Genomic DNA, 23,948 nt, shown 5'->3' with positions numbered 1-23,948 from the left:
AGCTTTGAATAAGGACACAGCTGGGATAGGTGGTGCAGCATGAGACTTTTAATATCAGGGTTATGGGTTCAACACCCACATTGGACAAAAGATTCCTGCCTTTCAGGTGGTTGGGGTAGATGACTCTTTTGGTACTTTCCAACCCTATGATTCTATGATCAACATGCTGATAGGAGCCCTGAGGTTTACAAGGATAAAATAATTTTTTAAAAAACAACAACAGCTAAGGAGGCACCTGCTCCTTATCCTTCCTCAACCTAGGTGAGACATGATGGGTGTTGGAGTCCAACACCCATCATGTCTCACCTAGCATGGCCAGTGATCAAGGACTGTTTAACCCCAAACACCTGGAGGTTACCAGATTGAGGCATACCTGCCATTGTTGTGGGGCAGGGATGGGGAACCTGTACCCCCTGATGTTGGACTCTCATCAACCCTAGCCAGCATCAACAAATTTGGTTCAGACACTGCATAGTTAAACCAAGGAACTTGCTTGCTCAGCAGGTTCAGATAGCCAACTGGCTTTAAAAAGAGGATTAGACAAAATCATGGAGGATAAAGACTACCAGTGGCTACTAGCCACAATGGCTATGTTCTGCCTCCATGGTTGGAAGGATTATGCTTCTGAATACCAGTATCTGGACACTGCAGGAGGGGAGAGTGCTGTTTTGTTCTTGCTTGTGGGCTTCTCATAGTCACCTAGTTGGGCATTGTGAGAAAATGATGCGCTTGCAAAGGTGAACAGTTCCAAAAGCATTCTCATGCATAGCTAAGTATGTTTCCTGAAATGAGTATTATTGACCAAATGAAGCAGCTGCAATACAATTGGAGAAAGCAACAGGTTGCATTATATCCCCACTCCCTAAATGCTCGTATTCCACAATACCTTTATTATCTTGGATACTGTTAAGATATGAAGGGCTCAAGCAACCAAATTCATCCTCCACCCCTCCATTTTGCTTTTCCAATTGATGCACAACATTCTGTGACTCCAGGAAACTACTGAGCGTGTGCAGTCTTCACTGTGCCTTTAACTTTCTTTCTTTCTTTCTTTCTTTCTTTCTTTCTTTCTTTCTTTCTACATTCACGCATGCATGCATGCATGCATGCATGCATAGCTTGGGCTCTCTCTGTCTATTCTATCCTGATGCCACCATCTTGTAATTCCATTCCCCCACCCTCTCCCACAAACATATTGAAAAGCGTATAGGATGTTAATTAGCCAAAGGTGTGGTTCTACCTCTCATGGAGGAGACACATGAAGAAGGGCCTCAGATTATATTGCAGGGTTTGGGTCGGTTCATATGTATAGAGGCGGTCCTTGAGGCATTGCGATCCTGAGTTGTTTCAAGTTTTATAGGTCAAAACCAACACTGTAATTTTTGCAGTTTTTATTTGTATTGTTTTATTGTTTTCTGGGTTGTTTTTGTTTTTTATTGTTTTAAGGTTTTATTGTCTTAGGCTGCGAAAGAATAACATTAATTGCCATCAATGGAGGCTACTATGAGGCTTGGGATTGCTACCGTGGAGGGGCGAGGGAGGTATGGCGGTGGGGGCAGATGTTATAGGCGAAGGGGATCGAGATATGGATATGCTCGTACCCCTTCCAATCTGCGCTTCATCCCGAGGGATGAGGGTAGGGTGAGCAAGGATTACTCACCTCCGTCACTGGTGCTGTGCAATGCCAGGTCTATAGGCAACAAAACCGCCACCCTGCAAGATTTCTTTATCTCGCAGGGGGTCGACCTGGCAAATGTGAGGCATTTGCGAGCTTTTTTGCGGCGAAGGTCTTGTTGCTCCGCCATGACCTCCCTGCCAATTTGGATACAATAAAGGAACTGGAGGCCCCTTGACTGTCCTTGGGTCCGGTATTGGACCACTTCGACTGGATATCCCCAGCCGATGTGGACAGACTCCTCCGAGCTGGAAAGCCCACCACCTGTCCTCTTGACCCGTGCCCGCCTTGGCTGATTAGAGCGTGTCCAGACGAGGTGCGGGCCCACCTGGGGGATATCATCAATTTGTCCCTTGGCACGGGGACATTCCCAGGGGAACTGAAGGAGGCAGTGGTGCGCCCGCTCTTAAAGAAAACATCATTAGATCCTTTAGATCTATCCAATTACCGCCCGGTTTTGAATCTTCCGTTCCTGGGTAAGGTGATTGAGAGAGTGGTTGCTGAACAGCTTGGTGGGTTTCTGGATGAAACATCGGCTCTGGATCCATTCCAGTCCGGCTTCCGCGCTGGTCATGGGACCGAGACGGCTCTGGTTGCCCCAACAGATGATCTTCGTAGACAACTGGATCAAGGCGGGTCGGGGCTGCTGATTCTTCTAGATCTGTCAGCAGCTTTCGACATGGTCAATCACGAACTTCTGGACCACCGCATTGCCGACGTGGGGATCCAGGGCACAGTCCTTCAATGGCTGCACTCGTTTCTCTCTGGTTGGGGACAGAGGGTGGTGCTTGGGGGGGGGGAATTGTCATCGCGCCACTCCTTGGTGTGTGGAGTACCTCAGGGTGCGATACTCTCCCCGATGCTTTTCAACATCTTTATGCGTCCCCTCGCCCAGCTTGTTCGGAGTTTTGGGCTGGGTTGCCATCAGTATGCCGATGACACCCAACTCTATCTGTTGATGGATGGCCATCCTGACTCGGCCCCAGACACACTGACCAGATGTTTGGAAGCTGTGGCTGGATGTTATGTGGGAGCCGGTTGAAGCTAAATCCTTCGAAGACAGAGGTCCTGTGGCTGGGACGGGGCGATATGGGATTGGGGGGGCAACTCCCATCTCTTGCGGGGGTGCAATTAGTGCCAGCACCGTCCGTTAAGAGTTTGGGTGTAATCTTCGACACCTCCCTTTCCATGTAGGCGCAGATTGCAGCTATAACAAAGGCAGCATTTTTCCATCTCCGCCAAGCTAAGCAGTTGGCTCCTTACCTCTCTCGCCCTGACCTAGCCACTGTGATCCACGCGACGGTCACCTCCAGACTGGATTATTGTAACTCGCTCTACGTGGGGCTGCCCTTGAGACTGACCCAAAAACTCCAGCGGGTTTAGAATGCTGCAGTGAGACTCCTTACGGGGTCTTCGCTGCGAGATCACATTCACCCGGTGCTATACCAGCTGCACTGGCTCCCGGTGGAGTACAGGATCAGGTTTAAGGTGCTGGTTTTAACCTTTAAAGCCCTATACGGCCTAGGACCCTCGTACCTACGGGACCGCCTCTCCTGGTATGCCCCACAGAGAAACTTACGGTCTTCAAATAAAAACGTCTTGAAGGTCCCAGGCCACAGAGAAGTTAGGCTGGCCTCAACTAGAGCCAGGGCTTTTTCGGCTGTGGCTCCGATCTGGTGGAACACTCTGTCACAAGAGACCAGGGCCCTGCGGGACTTGACCTCTTTCTGCAGGGCCTGCAAGACAGAGCTGTTCCACCAGGCCTTTGGCCAGGGCACAGCCTGACTCCCTCCCTCGGCAATCTGCGCGGAGCTCTGGCTCAATGGTTGCCAGTGGCTTGAATTAATTAATTTTATAATGAATGATTTTAGAGTGTTGTTTATGCTGTACCTTTGTACTGTTTTATTGTTGTTAGCCGCCCTGAGCCCGGCTTCGGCTGGGGAGGGCGGGATATAAATAAAATTTATTATTATTTATTATTTGAATTGGGCCAGGAAACTAATTGGCAGCCAGTGCAGTTGGACCAGGATTGGTGTAATATGCTCTTGCCTCAGTAAGTAACCTGGTTGCCGAATTCTGTACCAGGTGTAGTTTCCGAAATGTCTTCAGGGGCAGTCCTACATATTACATATTACAGCAATCTACCCAAGAGGTTATCAGAGCATAGACAACAGTAATTAGGCTATCCCTATCCAGACAGCTGGGTCACTAACCAAAGATGGATGGAAAACACTCTGTGCGGCTGAGGCCACTTGTGCCTCTAGAAGCTGCAAAGCATCTAGGAGTATCAACAAGCTACACACCCACTCCTTCAGATGGTATACAACCACATAAAGAATGGCTTCTACATATCTGGATGGGCTTGGCTAAACAATTTTTTTAAAAAGCATTTATGACATTCAAACAGGATTTCACAAAGATCTGAGGTGAAGCTAAGAACTGACTCAGTTCTCTCTCTTTCATTCAAATGCATCTTTTTGTATGTTTTTTCCTCCTCCAGGAGAAACATCTTGGTTGAAAGAAAGTTGTACCTCTTCTAACACAGCTCAGTGTCCAGAAGGGTAAGATTAATGTATTCACATCTGTTCACTTAGGATGTCTGTATTTTTTGTGGTTTTGTTATGTAAATAAGCACACAAAGATTTTTTTATTTATTGAGAACCATCATTCCAAGCTGATGTTAGTCACAGCTTAAAGGTAAAGGTACCCCTGATCATTAGGTCCAGTTGTGGATGACTCTGGGGTTGCGGCGCTCATCTCGCTCTATAGGCCGAGGGAGCCGGCGTTTGTCCGCAGACAGCTTCTGGGTCATGTGGCCAGCATGACTAAGCTGCTTCTGGTGTACCTGAGCAGCACACGGAAATGCTGTTTACCTTCCCACCGGAGCAGTACCTATTTATCTACTTGTACTTTGACACGCTTTCGAACTGCTAGGTTGGCAGGAGCAGAGACTGAGCAATGGGAGCTCACCCCATCGGTGGATTTGAACTGCCAACCTTCTGATTGGCAAGCCCTAGGCTCTGTGGTTTAGACCACAGTGCCACCCGCGTCCCTTAGTCACAGCTTAGAAGACCATATAAAACGTATGGGCTAGATCGTTCTGCAAGTTCATGAATAATTACAGTGACTTCTGAGAAAGAGTTTAGTGCTGTACCCTAATGGTATTTTCAGATTTCCTTTTTCTTTTTACCTTACCACAAAATTGCCTTTGCTCTGCCATCCTGACAGCCTATTTTATCTGTGCACCACTGCAGTTACCCTTTGTGTAACTGCTGCATAGGCCTTCTTTCTCATTTCCTGCATTGCATTTGGAGAACACTTTCTCTGTTGCTGTGCTTTGAGCTGCCCAAACCTGCAACAAGAACATGCACTTCCTTCATCCTCCATCATGAGATCTTATTGGGTATGTTCTGTGTACATGAGCCACAGAAGCTCAGCCAAGCAGTTGCGCTTGTCACATGAAACAGTTGTTTAGCAGAGCTCACTTGTACTTGGCACACACAGACATACACTACAATATACACACACCATACACAGTTTTTACAAGTAGTCATCTCCCTCTGATCCCAGAAAGGGTTCTTGGCTTCAGAATTCTTGCTGCCCCAAAGTCCACAGCAAGTCCTGACTTCAGCAGCTTCCAAAGTCCTTGCAGCTCTTCACAAATTGTTCTGTTTTCTTCCACGATTCCAATCAGTCTCCACTGTTCAGATCTCCCACACTTTCCCAGCACCGAACACTGCAACTTTCGTTCCATATCTAGGTACAAGTGAAATTAACCCATTAAACACGTTCCTTAACAGATCCTCTGCTGGATCCCTTTGCAGAAGGAATCTCTGAAACCCACTCAAAGGGGTTCTAAGGAGCACCTATGCTCCTTTATGAAATGCCTATAACTTACATTTCCAATTTTAAAAGACAGATGGGAATCCCATGAACCCTGGAACACTTCATACAGGTCTCTTTACAGAGCAATACAAATGTTCAGGTGTTTGGAACTCCATGGAGGGAAAAGTGACCTTGGAAGGTGAAGTTGCATCAGAAAAATTGCACCTCCTCCCTCCTGTCCTTTCTCCATTCCAAATTGCCCCTCCATGAATTGCCCCTTCTCTGGAAGGAGCCACCAGGGGTTTTATTTTGCTACAGACATTAGCATGTTATGTGTAACTTGACCCTTAGTCTTAAGCACAGTCAGCTGACAGCTTTTCCTGCAAACTCTAGCTATCTTGTTGTAGATAGTATCAGTACCTGATAGTGTATTTTATCTACTGTGGCAACCCCAAGCATGCATTTCCTCAGCAGAGGCTTTGCACTGATGCTCAAAGCACACAAACTTTGGAATGAGCTTCATTTTAAACTTGCTTCGGAATAAGTACATGAAGAACTGCAGTATTTGAGGAAAGTCTGATTCGGCTCAGAAACAGAACATTCTTTATGAAAGATCAAAAGAAAAGTAAGTCAGGAGCAAAATAGCAATCCTGAAAAGCATTTGCAGAAAGATTAGGAGGTTCTGAATTTTAAACATGTGTGTTTTATAACAGGGTTTTTCAGGGGATTTATAAATGCATTATTAACCCCTAAATCAATAGTTGCACTTTACATTGGTTCTCAACTTACTTTAATCATTTTCAAATCAGTTAATGAGTTATGAAATCGTAAAGCAGTAGTAGATTATCATGTAGGGTCCAACTGGTCAGGAGATTGCTTATAGTTCTGGCTTATCACCATGTATTATGTAAGTGTCTATGTGCATTGAGTCTTTGATCAATAAAAGGTAAAAGGTAAAGGTACCCCTGCCCGTACGGGCCAGTCTTGACAGACTCTGGGGTTGTGCGCCCATCTCACTTAAGAGGCCAGGGGCCAGCGCTGTCCGGAGACACTTCCGGGTCATGTGGCCAGCGTGACACCGCTGCTCTGGCGAGCCAGAGCCGCACACGGAAACGCCGTTTACCTTCCCGCTGGTAAGCGGTCCCTATTTATCTACTTGCACCCGGAGGTGCTTTCGAACTGCTAGGTTGGCAGGCGCTGGGACCGAGCAGCGGGAGCGCACCCCGCCGCAGGGATTCGAACCGCCGACCTTTCGATCGGCAAGTCCTAGGCGCTGAGGCTTTAACCCACAGCGCCACCTGCGTCCCCTCTTTGATCAATAGTCTTCCATAAAATCATAAATGTGTTTCTTACTTGTCCTATTTTGGCTGCCTTTTAAAAAGAACAGCAGAAGTGTAATGAAATATCTACAGCAGGTTTTATAACACTCTACAGGTGAATTAGGGACTTCCTCCGCATGTGAATACAGGCTGCGGTGGACTGAGAGGAAAAGACCAACAGTGTGTCCAACAGTCAAGAAGGTGCTGTAGAGGGAAATGGGGGACAGATAGGGCTTGTCCACCTGGGAAGATAGCCCATCTAGGAGAAGGAAAACTCTGATCCTAAATCTCCTCTGGCTTGTGGCTATACTCATTTGTGAGTAAATCCCAAGGAAAAATCTGTACCCACTGCTTTGCAGAGTATCTTGGGGAGAAGAAAAGGCTAAAGAGTAAAACCTACACAAATCTGGAGTGGAGTCCTTGCAGCCACAGCAGGTGCTGTGATTCTCCAGCAGTTTGATTTCATCTCCAGAAGCGTTCTCCATTGTCTCTTGAGACAGACAGATGCCAACAGAGTTTCTTAACTTGTGGTCCTTGGACTCCAGGAGGTTCATGGATGAGCTTCAGGAGGTCTGCAACTTTCTACATTGGGAATGATGTAATTTCAGGGTCTTTTCCCACACTTTTCCTGGTCTTTGATTAAGGAGCTAGCCCATGGCAAGGCCCCCTTTTCCATACTATGCTGAAGTGGTTTTGGCAGCCAGAGGAACATGACTTTCCCTCAATAGCCAGCCTTACTTTTAGTTCCCCTGTGACCTAAAATCAATTCAGGGAACAATTCAACATCACTCTCTTCTAAGTTTGCACACATTTAAGTTTGCTAGATGGAACAACTCTCCTTGTCTTTTCCCACTGCACAATGTACTGGGGCATCCCCCTCACCTCCTGACCCAATTTTGGGGTGGTGGCAGGGAGAGGAGGGGGGAAGTCCCATTATACACTTGAAAGTCCTTGCACAAAGCTTCTGCTGATGTGACTCATTACTTGAATCCTGCCCACGTGTTTCTAACATTCATATTTGGACTGTCTAATCTTTGATTTTTTCAGGAAGATGGCAACTAATGTTTCTCAGTAAGCACCCAAATATCCTCCTGACTTTTGACTCTGTGTTCTTTACCTTCAGGTTCGATCTGCCACCACTTATTCTTTTTTCAATGGATGGCTTCAGGGCAGAATACTTGGAAGATTGGGGCAATTTACTGCCAAATATTGGAAAGCTCAGTAAGTCATTTTGTTCTGAGGATGAAAATTTTTTTAAAATTCATTCTGCAGAAAGAAATGTTTGAATTACTTGCATATAGGTATTGCTGCTAGTGTTGAAATTTAGCAGAGGGGGAGGGAAAAAAGGGTCTCAGAGGAGGTGGATCAGGGAGTTGCTGCTTGAACTTTAAAGTAGGGTGACCTACTTTGCACTGTCAAAAAAGAAAGAAAAGCATCTTCCAAAAAAGAAGAAAAAGGGGCACAGATTTGCATGAAATTTGGGTGCGTACTCTGAATGTGCAGATGCAGATTTATATTAATAAATAAATAAGTACATAAATAAAAATGCTAGTTTAAATAGATCTGCAAGGTGAGTGAGCCTGCGTGCCTGTTCTGCCTGTCTTCTGCCCAGATGCAACTGTTGCAGCTTCAAGGCCCCTGCTGTCCTTCCTTGTTCCCTATTTTGAAACCAGGCTGGACCAGACAGTCCCTCAAAGAGAGGGGATGTTCTGTGACAGTCTTTCAACTAGACGAATGCCCTGTATTAAGCAAGGCATATGGCCGGAGCCTGCTCTTGATACTCCCATATTGAGCAGAAGTCTTCAGTAAGAACTCTGGGGCCAGCCTTTTCGCTTCAGCAAGCCTTACTCAAATGAAGTACTCAAATGAGACCTCTGGGTATAGGACGGTGTATAAATTCAATAACAAATAATGATAATGATGATAATGATGATAATGATGATAATGATGATAATGATGATAATGATGATGATAATGATGATAATGATGATAATGATGATAATGATAATAATAATAATAATAATAATAATAATAATAATAATAATATAGGTGATTTTCAGTTACCTATATTTGTTTCAAAAGATTCACTGCTGACAGTTTTGTGTACATTTACTTTTTACATTATTTGTGGATTTTAGCTATGTTTCGCCTACAATTTTATGTGTAACTTGCTTGGAGGGTTCTTTGATTAAGTAGTTTGTAAGTTTTCTAAAAAGATAAATGGGTAGTATTCCACTATGTTTTACTCAGAGCTGAGCCAGCTAAGTTAGTCATGTTCTTGAACTTGGATGGGCCTCCTCTGAGTGAAACCTAGATGAATATCACCCATTATTGCTATTTTAACGGCAACCACCCCTTTCTTTAAGCTGAGGAGCGGCCATCTTGAGCTGGGAGGCTATGGGGCTGTGATCTCATTTTCTAACTCCAGCCTCTCCCTGCTCCTTTATTTATTATTGAGATTTATTATCCATCCATACGAGGGCTGGTTGTATAATATGACAGCATAAGGAAAACCGCAAGAAAAACAACAATGGAGCATAATAATAAAAGCAGAGGCAAATCAGTGTGACACAACGCAGGGAGTGAGAGAAGCATCTTCTCACCTCCACCCTTCACAAGCCTGAGCAAACAGGTGTGACTGACCTGCAAAAGCTATGCAGTGTCAGTCATTGCAAGATGCATCTTGCAGTCAAAAAGGAGGGGGGATTAGACCCAGAGAAAAACGCCCACATTCTGGCTAACGGGAAATGTTCTATGCAAAGTATTTTTTACAAGCAAGGGGCCTTGGGGAAGGGCTTTGCGCACAGAAGGTCCAAGGTTTAATCCCTACCATCTCCAGGAAGGGGTGAGAAAGACTCTGGAGAGCTCCAAATACTGTAGGCAGTACTGAGCTAGATGGACCAATGATCTGACTCTGTGTAAGGCAGATTCCTATGTTCCTAATAAGTTTTAAAAGAGGTGTGCATGCTCTGTGTTTTGCATATGTCATATTGTGTCATGGTTATAATTTACTATATTTACAAAGCACCATTTGTTGCAGAAACATGTGGGACCCATTCAAAGTACATGAGAGCTGTTTATCCAACCAAAACCTTTGTAAATCACTATACTATTGTCACTGTAAGTACTTTTTTTTTTTCCTTTTATTGTCGCCATTGCTTCTGCTGTGTCGCTATTGTTTTAAAAGCTAGGTGCTTTATTTCATTTCTAAAAATGTTTATATCCCACCTTTCTGCTCTGAACAAACACACAGTGAATGACATTAGATTCCCACCAAACCGTAATAATGATCTAACAAGAATCTAAAACAACAGCAAAGCAGAAGAAAGTAAACACCAGCTTCTTCATTCCCAAAAGCTCCACCTAAAGAAAACAGATTTGTTTTGGTACTAGAATGGTAGCCCCTTTGATGAGAGGTGGAAGCAGAACATGTGTTTGGCACAGGCGATTGATGCCCCTCCTTATGGACATTTCACTGCTGTGTCTCTAGAGCCTTAGGCTGCATGCACAGCATACATTTAAAGCACACACACCAGGATTCCTAGGAATGATAGTTTCTTAAGGGTGCTGGGAATTGTAGCTCTGTGAGCTTCCTAGGATTTTTGTGTATGGGGATGTCCTTTAAATGCAGGTGTATATACAGCCTGGGCTTTAATTCTAAGCAGGCTTACTTTTTGTTGTTTAGTCGTTTAGTCATGTCCAACTCTTGGACCAGAGCACGCCAGGCACTCCTGTCTTCCACTGCCTCCCGCAGTTTGGTCAAACTCATGTCAGTAGCTTCAAGAACACTGTCCAACCATCGCGTCCTCTGTCATCCCCTTCCCCTTGTGCCCTCGATCTTTCCCAACATCAGGGTCTTTTCCAGGGAGTCTTCTCTTCTCATGAGGTGGCTTACTAGGCATTGAGAAATCTGTAGTACAGACTTCTGAGGAAACATTCACAGGACTTCACAGTTACAGCTCTCTTTTGCAAAATGATAGTTAGGAGGAAATAAGGGGTGATTAATCCATGCATGTATCAGGTAACAATCTTACTTCTGTTTGTTGAAACCAGAAGGTTGAAACCAAAAGTTGCTGCTAGGTAGAGTATTTCAGTCCAGCCAGCCAGCCAGCCATGCCCTTTTCTGTAATGTACCATTCCACCTCCTGTCTCACCCAGTTCCCCAGTCCTGTTGCCCCACCTATTCTGTTCACGCTAGGCTGTTTTTGTGGATTTCTCTCACCTTGGTTTGCTGTTTTTGCATTAGTTTTAAAAACCTTCTGCAAGCCTTCTGACAGTTCCCTCTGGTGTTTCAAGAGTGCAGTTTTGGCTGCACAGTTGGAGAGCTAAATTCATTGTTAGTGGACAATAAATGTAAAAAAGAAATCAGACATCAGGGTTGACATTAGCAGCATTGACATCTAGTGATGCAACCCAATGTACATATCAAGGCACAGAGTACACTCACTTTGTGTTTTCTTTCCCCAGGGTTTGTACCCAGAATCCCATGGCATCATTGACAACAACATGTACGATGTAAAATTAAACCAGAACTTTTCGCTTTCTTCAGATACCAAGAATAATCCTGCATGGTGGGGTGGTCAGCCTGTAAGTGCCATTTGCTGTTTCTCAATTTGCTCCTCACTTTCCATGTGAATGAGGTGGACAAGTGGATAGATAGATGAAAGTGCTTTCTCTCATGCAGTGGTTCCAGTCCTTCTTGGAGGGACAAGCCCAGCAGGGGATGCTGGGGAACTCCTGTTCAACGCCGTGGCCAGTGTGATGCTATAATTCAGCACCCCCTCCTCTCGTCTTCCATTCTACAACATAGTTGTGGTGCCCACTGTGGTACCCCCAAAGCTCTGTAACCAGTCACACTCCTAAATTTGCCTCTGCCCTGGTATTGGCCTCTGATATTCCTTGGGGTCTTATCCTGTCCCCATACTATTTAACATTGACATGAAGCTGCTGGGAGAGGTTGCCCAGGGATTGGGGGTTCAGTGCCACCAATATGCAGATGACACCCAACTCTGTCTCAATCTGAGGAAGCTGTATAAGTGCTAAACCAGTGTCTGGTGTCAGGAATTGACTGGATGAGGATGTATCTAGGCAAGATACAGGTTAATCCTGATCAGTCAAAGGCTGACCGAGGATTAGGGATCCAATTTGTGCTGGATTGAGTTACACTCAAGTTCACAACTTAGATGCCCTCCTGGATTCAAGCCTGAGCCTAGATGCTCAGGTTTTAGTAGTGGCCAGCAGTACATTAGCACATTTAAAAACTAGTGTGCCATCTGCACCCGTTCCTAAAGATGTCTGATCTGGCTACATGCCTGGAAGTTTCAGTCCAAAAGGCTGAGATGAGATTTCTGACTAGAGCTGGTTACAGGCAGAACAGACACTTCCTATGACTACTTGTCCATTTCCTGGCACATTCCAAGTGCTGGTTATATTTGGCTTGGGTCCAGGCTATCTGAAGAACTGTATCTCCATATATGAGCTTGCCCAGGCTTTGAGATAAATCACTTAATATGCATTCTCTGCCACCGTCTTCTCCTCCTCCTCTTCACTGCCTGGTAAGTTGCCTTTGGGGACATTTGCGGGAGATACAAAAATGTATCAAATTGGGGGAATAAAAATAAAATGCTATTCCAAGGCTCTATGGTGGCATGGCTCTATGGTGCTTCTGAAGCCTTGCAACCAGCTTGCTTCACCTCAGACCATTCAGGTCCTGGATTGCCTCATGCTCTGAGGTAGCTCAAGGGAATGTTTGCCTTTGATTCATCTGCCATTGGAGGGGAATGTGTAGACCTAGTAGCTCGCTCACTTGAAGTCCACATAGGATAAAATAGTTTTGTTGAAATGATTGAAGCAACATTGCAACCCCTTAACGACAAGCAGTTCCCTAGCAAAGGTGCTTCTTCAAAAAAGACCTTGTATCTCACAGTTATTAGCATGATTTTAGCGTGTTGATTGGGGTTCCCTCAAGACCTTGGGGCATGGAGAGTTTTAAATGAGTTTGTGCTATTAAGATGAAGATCTATGTTTCAGATTCTGAATCTGTGTATCTTCTTGCAGATTTGGCATACAGCAATGTTTCAAGGGTTGAAAGCTGGCACCTACTATTGGCCTGGATCCGATGCAAAAATCAATGGAACATACCCTAATATCTTTAAGGTGTACAACAAGTAAGTTGGAGTTTTAGAAAAAGAAAAAGAAATTGTTGTTGTTGTTATATCCTACCTTTTCCCCTGACAGGGACTCAAGACATCTTACAGCTAAAATTTAATTTCATTCTATTTATCTGTTGAAGGTGTTGTACATGATTCTTTCCCTCACATATTTTTTCTTTACAACATTCCTTTGAGGTAAGGAGGCTGAGAGGCTGTAATTGGCTCAAGGTGACAGGTGTATTTGTATATGCCGTATACACATACAGGAGAAGCTTCCTCATGTAGAATAGAATGTCCCTATTTTCATGTGAGAAACGTTGGGGGGGCATGAAATCTAGACACCACAAGTTCCCTGTTCCTGGTCTGCATCATTGTTCTGTTGCAGAATAAATTTCCCTGATGGCTAAATAATAACAATAATAATTATTCTTTGCAGGTCAGTTACATTTGAACAAAGAGTTACAGAGCTGCTGAAGTGGTTTGAACTCCCAAAATCTGAAAGGTAACAGTTTAGGAAGCTTTTGGCAGTGCTTTCGTTCTTGTGAAATGTTTATCAAGCCTATTTATTATATACTAAGGATCTTTTGCCAGGGTGTGTGTGTGTGTTTTCTGCAACCTTTCTTTTTATCTAGGTTTTATCTGGAGGGTTTTGGGTATAAGTTGCCTCTTTTGGGGCAGGGTGGGATTTGTTAGATCTGTCTGCATGTATTTTTTTTTGTTCTTATTCTGTTTTGGTTAACATACTTCACTTTAATGTTTTGTACTACTCTTGTAAGGCACACATCCAGCTGGTGGCTTTCTGTTCTAAAAAAAAGTTTAACCTTGTGCACATTTCTGCACCTTCCTTTGAGTGAAGGCTGGCCAAGATTCCTTTCCATGCAGTCACAGTGCACTTTTCTTTTGAACTCTAGGCCTGATTTCTATACATTGTACATTGAGGAACCCGACTCAGCAGGACATGCATATGGACCAGTTCATGGTGAAGTAAGTTTATCTTTTTCCAATCCTATAAGCCATAAATAAACATGTAGGATACACAAAGTACAGTCATGTGACACAGCTTGCAATGTGGTTAAGTTGAGCATCACCTAGGAACTGATGAGATTCCTGCATCACAGAGGGTTGGACTAGATGACCCTCCGGGTCCCTTCTATGATTCTATGAACTAACGTATTTTACACAGCCCATCATCCAACCTCCTAACACACCAGAGGACCAGACAGTAAGGGTGTAAGCAGACAAAGTGGATGTAAGCATCATAATCTAGTTATACTGGAGTGGGTTGGGGTTTTCCAACAGAAAACAGGTATGGGGAGGAAAAAATTAGGCTACTCTCCCTCTACTCCATTGTCCTAATCAGGATTGGGGCTCTGCGTGACTGTACCCGGAGAGCAGAACCTGGAGATTGATACAGTATATTATAGTTCACTATGTATCCTAAAAGGATTGTGTAATATTGATGATAATATACATCTTGTTCTGATTAACCCAATACACAAGAATCTCTGAATATGAATGAATTGATGTACTAAATGGGACTCCAGTTCAAAAATACCTTTAAAAACACCAGGGGGAAATAGAAAAAAAATCATTTAAAAGAATGTTTGTTCTGTTTTGTCCCATATTCTGTTGTGGTATACTTGATCTTGAACACACTTTGAAGGGGAAACACTATTGAAATCCTTTCTCCTTTTGTTTTAGACGGTTAAAGCCTTACAAAAGGCAGATGAGACCCTGGGAATGTTAATGGAAGGTCTAAGACAAAGAAAATTGGACAATTGTGTCAATATCATACTTGTGGCTGATCATGGTATGACTGCTTTGTTCTTCCATCATTAGGTGTTATCATTAGGCAGGGTGAGGCAACCACCTCAGGCAACAGATGCCTGAGGAGGGAAGGATGGCAAGATGTGTTCAGAGGACAGAGCTGTATGTGCCTTGTGGTCTGCCTGAACCCCCTAACCTTAGTCTATGGCTCACAGGGATGCTGGGGGATGCTGTCCCATCACTAGTGTTGAAGTTCTCGTCTGGTTGGCTGCTCAGGGAAGGGGCGGGGTGAGCAGGATGTTATCCTGCCCTTTGCCTCAGTCAACAAAATATCTTGGGCCAGCCCCTTTTGTGTCTCAGTATAGAGCTTTATTGATCTTGCAAACTAATAATAATAATAATTTTTATTATTTATACCCCGCCTATCTGGCTGGGTTTTCCCAGCCACTTTGGGCGACTCTCAACAGAATATTAAAACAGAATAAAACGTCAAACTTTAAAATCTTCTCTAACAGGGCTGCCTTCAGATGTCTTGTAAAAGTCAGATAGTTATTTATTTCCTTGACATCAGATGGGAAGGCGTGCCACGGGGCAGGCGCCACCACTGAGAAGGCCCTCTGCCTGGTTTCCTGTAACCTCACTTCTCGCAGTGAGGGAACCGCCAGAAGGCCCTTGGAGCTGGATCTCAGTGTCCGGGCTGAATGATGGGGGTGGAAATGCTCCTTCAGGTATACTGGACCAAGGCTGTTTAGGGCTTTAAAGGTCAGCACCAACACTTTGAATTGTGCTCAGAAATGTACTGGAAGCCAATGTAGGTCTTTCAGGACTGATGTTGTTGTCACGGTACGGGCGATTGAAGTCCCGGCTGAGGACGTCGGGACCGGGGGCAAGAAGGTGGGGTGGGAGCAGTAATGAGAGTCCAGAGGGTCAGGAAGCAAGGAGTCCCGAAGTCAAGGGTCCAAGGGTCGAGAAGCAAGGAGTCCTGAAGTCAAGGGTCCGAGGATCAAGAAGCAGGGAGTCAGGAAGCCAAGGTCCAAGAATCAGGAAGCAAGAAACCAAACACAGCAAGGCAGAAAACATGTTGCTGTGGCAAAGAGCCGAAGGGAAATGCTGACCTTATATCCCTTCCCGACTCTTGCCACCAGATGTAGTGAGTTACCAAGTGGCCTCACCTGCGCCTTGCCTCTCCAGAACAAACTTAGAAAGGCCCCAGTCCTGCAAAGCCCTACTGGTCACAGGGCCTGGCTCCTGCACGTACCCCTGATAGTTGTATGGTCTTGGCGGCCACTCCCAATATTTGTTGAATAGTTTAACCATCTCTTTTCTTTCCTTAGGCATGGATCAGACATTTTGTGACAAGATGGAATTCATGACAGATTATTTTGAGGACGTTAATTTTTATATGTACGAAGGACCGGCACCTCGTATTCGATCAAGGAATATTCCAAACGACTTCTTTTCATGTAAGCTTTGCGCATAGGATGATAGATCCATAGAATTAGAGAGCTGGGAGGGATCTAGGGCTTGCAGACCATCTAGCACAAACCTTTGCTCAGAACAGGAAATCTAGAGCATCCTCAGCAGATGGCTGTCCATCCATTGCTGAAAAGACCAAAAGGAGTGAGAGAGAACTCAACATCCCTCTGGGTCATCCTTTGACAACCCAGTACCCTTCAGATGTTTTGTGCTACAATTCCCATCAGCCCTATAGCATAACTGCCAGCTAGCTGAAATCCACTCTGCCAGTGCTGCTTTCTGGATGCAGCCCAATAGATAGGACTGGAACCAACTGTAGCACAGTTCCTCCAGTTCCCATTCCATAGCATCAGTCCAGGAGGATACCATGGTCAATGGTACCAGAAGCTGTAGAGAAATCAAGGAGCAGAAGCAAAGCCACGCTTGCTCATCTCACTCCCTGTAAAAGTCACCTGTCAGGGCAAAAAAGCATGACCCAGTCCCACAGCCAAGCTTGAACCCGGATTGGGTTCTTAAATTCTTACAAAATGTCAAAACGGATGAAAGGGGTTGGGTAATTATATGTAATTTTGAATCCAGAGTCTAATGTTTTGATTTTCTTCCAAACAGTTGATTCAGCAGGCATTGTTAAAAATCTTACGGTGAGTAAGCATTTAATCTCTCATTTTCCTTGTAGCTTTAGTAAGAAAACAGCAAGTATATTATTATTATTATTATTATTATTATTATTATTATTATTATAACAGTAGATTTATATATTGTACATTGTCAACTGCCCTGAGATCTATGGATGAAGGGGGCTTCATCCATAGATTTCAGGGCAGTTGACAATGTAGTTGATGCATTTTTTCCCAAAGTGTAATTTCTGCAGTAGACTCATGTTGTTTTCTTTGGCAGATGTGCTACATGTAACCTATATCAATATATAGATCACAATTTTTTATAGGGGTTAGGATAAATAATTTTAAATGTGCAAATATATATATCAATTAAGGTAGCATCCTAACTTTGTTCTGTGGAAAACAGCCATGAATTTCTGCTGGGAAAATCAGCACACTGCCATCAGTAAGAACTTTTGTGACTCCTGTCTGGTGTTTTCATGAAGGAATTACAGCATACCCTTTCTTCTCTGTGGTTAGAAGTATCTATTTGTGTCTTTGTGTTCTGCAAGATCTCACAAGTTCACTTTTCCAATTTTAGTGCCGAAGTTCCACACAGCACCTCAAAGCCTACTTGTCTCCAAATTTGCCAAAGCGATTGCACTACGTTAACAATATCCGTATTGACAAAGTTCACCTTATGATGCAGCGGCAGTGGTTGGGTGTGAGGTATGGTACTGATGGTGACCTTATCATCATCATCATCATCATCATCATCATCATTTCTATACCACTTTATATTTTTAAGAAAAATCTCAAAGCGGTTTACAGCATATTAATGCATCCAGAATCAAACATTTCTGAAGAAAGTCAAATATAAAGTATACAGTCAAAGCAACATAATTAACAGAAAACTAAAATGTTATCTTAAAGATTTCAAAATAAAACATTACAAAGGAGGTCAACTACAGAATACATATTTAACACTAACAAAGTTAACATTAAAACATTAAAAAAACTCCGATTGCTAAGTGAAGTCAAATATAAAATGCACATTTAAAACAGCATAATTATTCAAGAAGGACACTGACAAACTGGAACGTGTCCAGAGGAGGGCAACCAAAATGGTCAAAGGCCTGGAAACGATGCCTTATGAGGAACGGCTAAGGGAGCTGGGCATGTTTAGCCTGGAGAAGAGGAGGTTAAGGGGTGATATGATAGCCATGTTCAAATATATAAAAGGATGTCACATAGAGGAGGGAGAAAGGTTGTTTTCTGCTGCTCCAGAGAAGCGGACACGGAGCAATGGTTCCAAACTACAAGAAAAAAGATTCCACCTAAACATTAGGAAGAACTTCCTGACAGTAAGAGCTGTTTGACAGTGGAATTTGCTGCCAAGGAGTGTGGTGGAGTCTCCTTCTTTGGAGGTCTTTAAGCAGAGGCTTGACAACCATATGTCAGGAGTGCTCTGATGGTGTTTCCTGCTTGGCAGGGGGTTGGACTCGATGGCCCTTGTGGTCTCTTCCAACTCTAGGATTCTATGAACAAGAGAATAAAATATTACCATAAGCATGACACAGCTGTTTGGCAGGCACAAAAAGATGGGGCAAAAGAATCCAATAATTAGGGTTTGTTGTCAGTCTCACTAGGAGCCTCTTTGGTAGGGCTGGGTGAGTCTGGGCCCCGCCCCCTAGGTCAGGTGAACTCTGCGCCAGATTTTGGGGTATCATTAAAGGGCAAGTGCTTTATCTATTCATTCAGATTATACCCTTTTTTATATAAAATGTTCTGAGCGGTTTATAAAAAAATATTTTAAAAGGGTAGAAACACACCAAAGAAAAAAAGAGTTTCTTCCTGGCACCTACTTGCAGGGAGAGTGTGCAAGTTCCCCAGCAGCCCTTCTTCTCACTGTGACAGAGACCAGTGTCCTTTTCTCTCCCTTTTGCAGCCACAGGGAAACAGATCAATTTTTGTCTCTTAGGCCTAGAACTTCCTATCTTGTCACCCCTGTGTGCCTCAGTTCCTCAGGCTCCCTTCCTGCAAAAGTGAGCTCAGGTACTGAGATCTTTTCCTTTTCATTCAGCCAGGTTTTGTTCTGCAGTCAGGTAAATACCATTTCATTCAGCCAGCTAGTGTGAACTGCTTCTAGTTTGACTGTTTTTTCTGCTCTGTAATTCTATTCTTTTAGTTTATTTTTTCAGTTTGATTGCTGGGAATATCTCTGTAAGTCACCTTGTGAATGTTAACTTTCTAAGTAAATGTAAAATCACATAAACAAATCAAAACAGAAACTCATAAAATTCCATATTAATGAACCTCTTTAGAATTCCACTGACTTCCACTGAACTGGCGTAGTTGTCTCATTACGTCATTGAAGTTTTGCAACTCCTGAGAATGTAGATTTCCTTCATTAATATTTCTAAATAAATAAAATGATAAATGCAATCATAGGGCCGTGTGACCTGACATCTGGACATTTCAGCTTAGTTTTGTCAGAATGCAGTTAGGATAAACCAAACCATGTCAAATCCCAGAGGGCCCGTCCCATCTGGATTTTGCAAGTACAGTGGTATCTTGGTTCTCAAACTTAATCCATTCCAGAAGTCCATTCCAAAACCAAAGCATTCCAAAACCAATGTGCGCTTTCCCATAGAAAGTAATGCAAAACGGATTAATCCATTCCAGACTTTCAAAAACAATTCCTAAAACAGCAATTTAACATGAATTTTGCTCTCTAATGAGACCATCGATCCACAAAATGAAAGCAATAAACAATGTACTGCAGTCACATAATCAGTCAGTCAGTCAGTAGCTGAGCTGGGTTCCACACAGTCACAAAAACAGACAAAAAGTGCCACAAAAACATAAACACAAAATACGGTAAATAGCAAAAATGGACAGACCTCAGCATAACACTCAAAATGGTTCAGCTTCCGAAAAAAGTTCACAAACTAGAACACTTGCTTCCGGATTTGCAGTGTTTGGGTTCCAAGTTGTTTGAGTACCAAGGCATTTGAGAACCAAGGTACAGTACTGTTATGGGTTAAGGGGCTGCTTGTGCGTAAATGGTTGAGTTCTCAACTCATGCAATCAGTTTCTAAAACTCTCCCAGACCACGGAGCCATGGGTGCATGGCTACCTCAATCGCTGGCAGAATCCGTCAGTGGGCGCTTCCGGAATTTACGCCAACGTAAGAGTTCCTTAACGGAAACTCTCCTTCTGGATTCTCTGCGTGACAGTTTCCTGCGCGGAGTAGGCGTCCCCAACGGAGGTCCTGAGACTTCTCCGCTGTTCTCACTGGAAGTATCTTGGAGCCCTCCCTCCGACTGAGTTTCTGCAGGAACTCTCTCTCTCCCCCTGCTGGTTCCTTCCTCAGCATCTGAGGGTCTCCTAGCCTCCTGGAGCCCTTCCACCACCTGACTCTCCGATGGCAGTTCCCTGACATCCACCTCCCTTCCAGGACCCCCCTCGCCCCCCGTTTCCCCTTCTTCTCTGGGTGGTGAGACTGGGAACCCCCTGAAGGAATCCCCCTCATCTTCGGATGACTCGAAAACCGCCCTTCACCTACTACTGTCCCTTCTTCCCGAATACTCTTCCCCATCTGATTCTTCTTCCTCTTCCTGTCCTGATTCTGGGAACCCCTCGAACTCCCCTTCTTCGTCAGTGGTGCTGAAGTGTTCCTCCCAGAACCTAACCAAGGGCTGAGGCTTCCTTGGGAACCAGCGATGAAACGTTCCTGCTAAAACCTCATCTTCGACCGTTTCTGCCGGTACCCAGGTATTTTCGGACTCCGGTTCCCCTTCCCATGTCACTAAGTATTCCACCTGCTTACCCTTCCACCGAGAGTCGAGTATTTCTGCTACATGATTGCTGCGCTCCCTCTCTTCTACTTCCGGTGCCGCGGGAACCTCACCTTCACGTCCCAAAAATTCCCGCCCCTCCCGGTATGGTGACAGTAATGACCTGTGGAATACTGGATGCAGTTTCATGTTGTCTGGCAACCTGAGTCTGAAGGCCACCGGATTGACCTGTTGTATAACCTCGAAGGGTCCCAGTCGTTTCGGCCTCAACTTCTTGCACCCTCCCTTGAATGGCAATCCTTGTGTTGACAACCACACCCGGTCCCCCACCCTTATGGTTTCTCCTTCCCTTCTGCTCCTATCTGCCTGCTTCTTGTATTCTTCCTTAGCCCTATCCAAATTCATCTTGAGCTGTTGATGTATGGCTTCCATTTCTTCCACAAAATGTTCCGCTGCCGGTACGCTCCATCTTTCCCCTCCTTCCCCTGGAAAGGCCCTAGGGTGACACCCGTAATTGGCCATAAATGGACTCATGCCCGTGGACACATTTTCCGCGTTATTGTAGGCGAATTCGGCCAGGGCCAATTTCTCTACCCAATCATTCTCTCTGTCATTTACATAACACCTCAGATATTGTTGCAGAATACTGTTTGCCCTTTCCGCCTGCCCATTAGTTTCTGGGTGTCTGGCGGTCGAGAAATTGACCTCTACGTGCAGTAAGCTCATGAGCTTCCTCCAGAACCTGGACGTAAATTGTTTCCCTCTGTCGGAGACCACCCTCAAGGGGGCGCCATGCAACCTAAAAATGTGTTCTATAAACAACCTGGCGGTTTCTTCCGCCGTCACCGCATGTGAGCAAGCTACAAAGTGGCACATCTTGGTTAACAGGTCTACCACTACCATTACCGCAGTCTTTCCCTTGGATTTTGGTAAATCCGTCATAAAATCTATGGAAACTGCCTCCCAGGGCCGTTCGGGTGTGGGTAATGGTTCCAGCAACCCCGCCGGTGCCGCCCTCTCCCCCTTTGCTCGTTGGCAGCGGTCGTACCCCCTTACATACTCTCGTACATCTTCCCTCACCTTGGGCCACCAGAACTGCCTGGTAACTAACCACATGGTTTTGTGTTGCCCAAAGTGCCCTGCGGTGGGGCTGTCGTGTAGTTGTTTGAGTACTCTACCCCTCAATTCCCCTTCCGGTATGTACAATGCCCCTTTGTAATACAACGCCCCATTCCTTTCTTCAAACCCCCCTGCGTTCTCCCCGGCTCTCCTGAGCCCTCTGAGCTTATCTTGAGCATATTCATCGTTCTCTGTCCCTTCTACCAGTTCTCTTTGCCCCACCAATGCTGCTCCAGAAACCCAGTGGTCCTCTGGGATAATATGCCTTTCTTCGGGCGCTCCCTCCCCCTCCATATACTCTGGCTTTCGAGAGAGAGCGTCCGCTCTGACGTTCTCTGGTCCCGGTACGTAGCAAATCTCAAAATGGAATTTGGAGAACTCCTGTGCCCATCTCACTTGTCTCTGGTTCAGTACTCGGGCCGTTCTCCAATATTCCAGATTTTTGTGGTCCGTGCACACCTGAACCTTGTGCTGCGCTCTGATCAGCAGGTGTCGCCACCGCCGAAACGCTTCATGAATGGCGAGCAGTTCCCGGTCGTACACTGTGTAGTTCCTTTCAGATTTGTTCAACTTCCGCGAGAAGAAGGCACACGGTCTCCAGTCCGACGCATCTTTTCCCGGCTGGAGAAGCACCGCCCCTACCGCTCGATCAGATGCATCCGTCTCTACCCTCATCGGCTTTTGTAGATCTACGTGCAAGAGCTGTTCCTCCGACGCGAACGCTTTCTTTAGCTGTTCAAAAGCTCGCTGCGCCTCTTCCGTCCAGACGAATTTCTTCTTACTACTGAGACAATCGGTGATGGGCGCCGTTAAGTGGGCAAAGTTTTTGATGAACTTCCGATAGAAGTTTCCAAACCCCAGGAATCTCTGCACGTCCTTCCTGGTTCTGGGTGTCTTCCATTCCAGTACCGCTTGGACTTTACTGGGATCCATGGCCAATCCCTTGTCTGACAAACGGTACCCCAGGAATTCCACCTCTCTGGTATGGAACTGGCACTTCTCCAGTTTTACCCACAGCTGGTTTGCCTGCAGCCTGCTTAGGACTTCCCGGACATCTCGGACATGCTGCTCCTCGTTCTCTGAGTAGACTAACACGTCGTCTAAGAAGGCCACACAGTTCTTATAGAGCAGAGGTCCCAGGACGTAATGCATGAAGGATTGGAAGCATGCTGAGCCCACCTGTAATCCGAAGGGCATAATGAGATACTCAAAGGCCCCCAAGGGGGTGAACATGGTGGTCTTCCATTCATCACCCTTCCTCATCCGTATCAGGTTATATGCCCCCCTCAGGTCCAGCTTGGTAAAAATCTTTCCTTTCCTCACCCTGGTCAGAATGTCGTCAATCCTGGGCATGGGAAAGGCCACTGGTTCTGACACCGAATTGACGGCCCGGAAGTCCACGACCAACCTGGGTTTATTCGAGTCCTTTTTGTCCACAAAAAAGACTGGGCTGCCCCCCACCGCTCTTGACTCCCTGATGAACCCTCGTTTCAGGTTCTTGTCTATGAACTCCCTTAACTCCTGCATCTCCCTGTCCGACATAGCGTACAGTTTGCCTACTGGTAGCTGGGCTCCTGGGAGTAGGTTAATTTGACAGTCAAAGGGTCTATGCGGGGGCAGTCTATCTGCTTCCTTCTCGCTGAAGACATCACTCAGGTCTGCGTATTGTGGTGGTATTTCTCCCTTTTCTCCCACCACCGTCCCTGCCAGACTTGCCCTGGCCACCCCCTGAGTTTCTCTTCCCTTGCAGTGTTCTAGGCAATGAGCTGACCCAAAAGAGACTGTCCGCTGGTGCCATCCCACTAGCGGGTCATGTAACGCCAGCCAGCTCATTCCTAATATGATGGGCGGCCCCGCCAGGGTGGCTACGTGAAATGCAATGACTTCCGTGTGCCTTGCCACCCTCATTGTCATGGGGACCGTTTGTTGGCTCACTTCCCCTCCCAGAAGTTCCCTCCCATCAATTGTGGTCACCTGCAAGGAATTACTTAAGGGCAGCGTCTGTATCTGGTGCTCTGATGCAGATTCCTTACTCATGAAATTGCAGGAGCTGCCTGAGTCTAACAGGGCTTTTATCGTGAGTGGATGTCCATTGGGTAGCTCTAGCAGCACTTCTACGACTAGAGCCGCTCTTGGGGGTTCAGGCTTGGGCACGTTCACTGATCCTTGGCCTGGCTGCTGTGCCCTGTTGCTGGCAGCCAGGCGTTGGCTTTTAC

The 23,948-nt window shown here is 45.3% G+C and overlaps 1 protein-coding gene across 1 annotated transcript in view; it reads left to right on the top strand.

Moving 5' to 3' along the window:
- The window catches only part of ENPP3 (ectonucleotide pyrophosphatase/phosphodiesterase 3), a 63,862-nt gene that overhangs the window by 14,366 nt on the left and 25,548 nt on the right, over nucleotides 1-23,948 (top strand). The window contains exons 3-13 of the mRNA XM_079970644.1: nucleotides 4,176-4,236; nucleotides 7,943-8,040; nucleotides 9,860-9,939; nucleotides 11,287-11,406; nucleotides 12,877-12,986; nucleotides 13,408-13,473; nucleotides 13,883-13,955; nucleotides 14,673-14,781; nucleotides 16,073-16,201; nucleotides 16,824-16,855; nucleotides 17,415-17,542. Of these exons, the coding sequence (XP_079826770.1) occupies nucleotides 4,176-4,236; nucleotides 7,943-8,040; nucleotides 9,860-9,939; nucleotides 11,287-11,406; nucleotides 12,877-12,986; nucleotides 13,408-13,473; nucleotides 13,883-13,955; nucleotides 14,673-14,781; nucleotides 16,073-16,201; nucleotides 16,824-16,855; nucleotides 17,415-17,542 (1,006 nt within the window). The remainder of the gene's footprint in view (nucleotides 1-4,175; nucleotides 4,237-7,942; nucleotides 8,041-9,859; nucleotides 9,940-11,286; nucleotides 11,407-12,876; nucleotides 12,987-13,407; nucleotides 13,474-13,882; nucleotides 13,956-14,672; nucleotides 14,782-16,072; nucleotides 16,202-16,823; nucleotides 16,856-17,414; nucleotides 17,543-23,948) is intronic.

This window comes from Podarcis cretensis (assembly GCF_951804945.1).
Source record: "Podarcis cretensis genome assembly, chromosome: 3".
Lineage (NCBI taxonomy): Eukaryota > Metazoa > Chordata > Lepidosauria > Squamata > Lacertidae > Podarcis > Podarcis cretensis.
The sequence above is the reverse complement of the archived record's forward strand: the minus strand, read 5'-3'. Positions and strand labels throughout refer to the sequence as shown.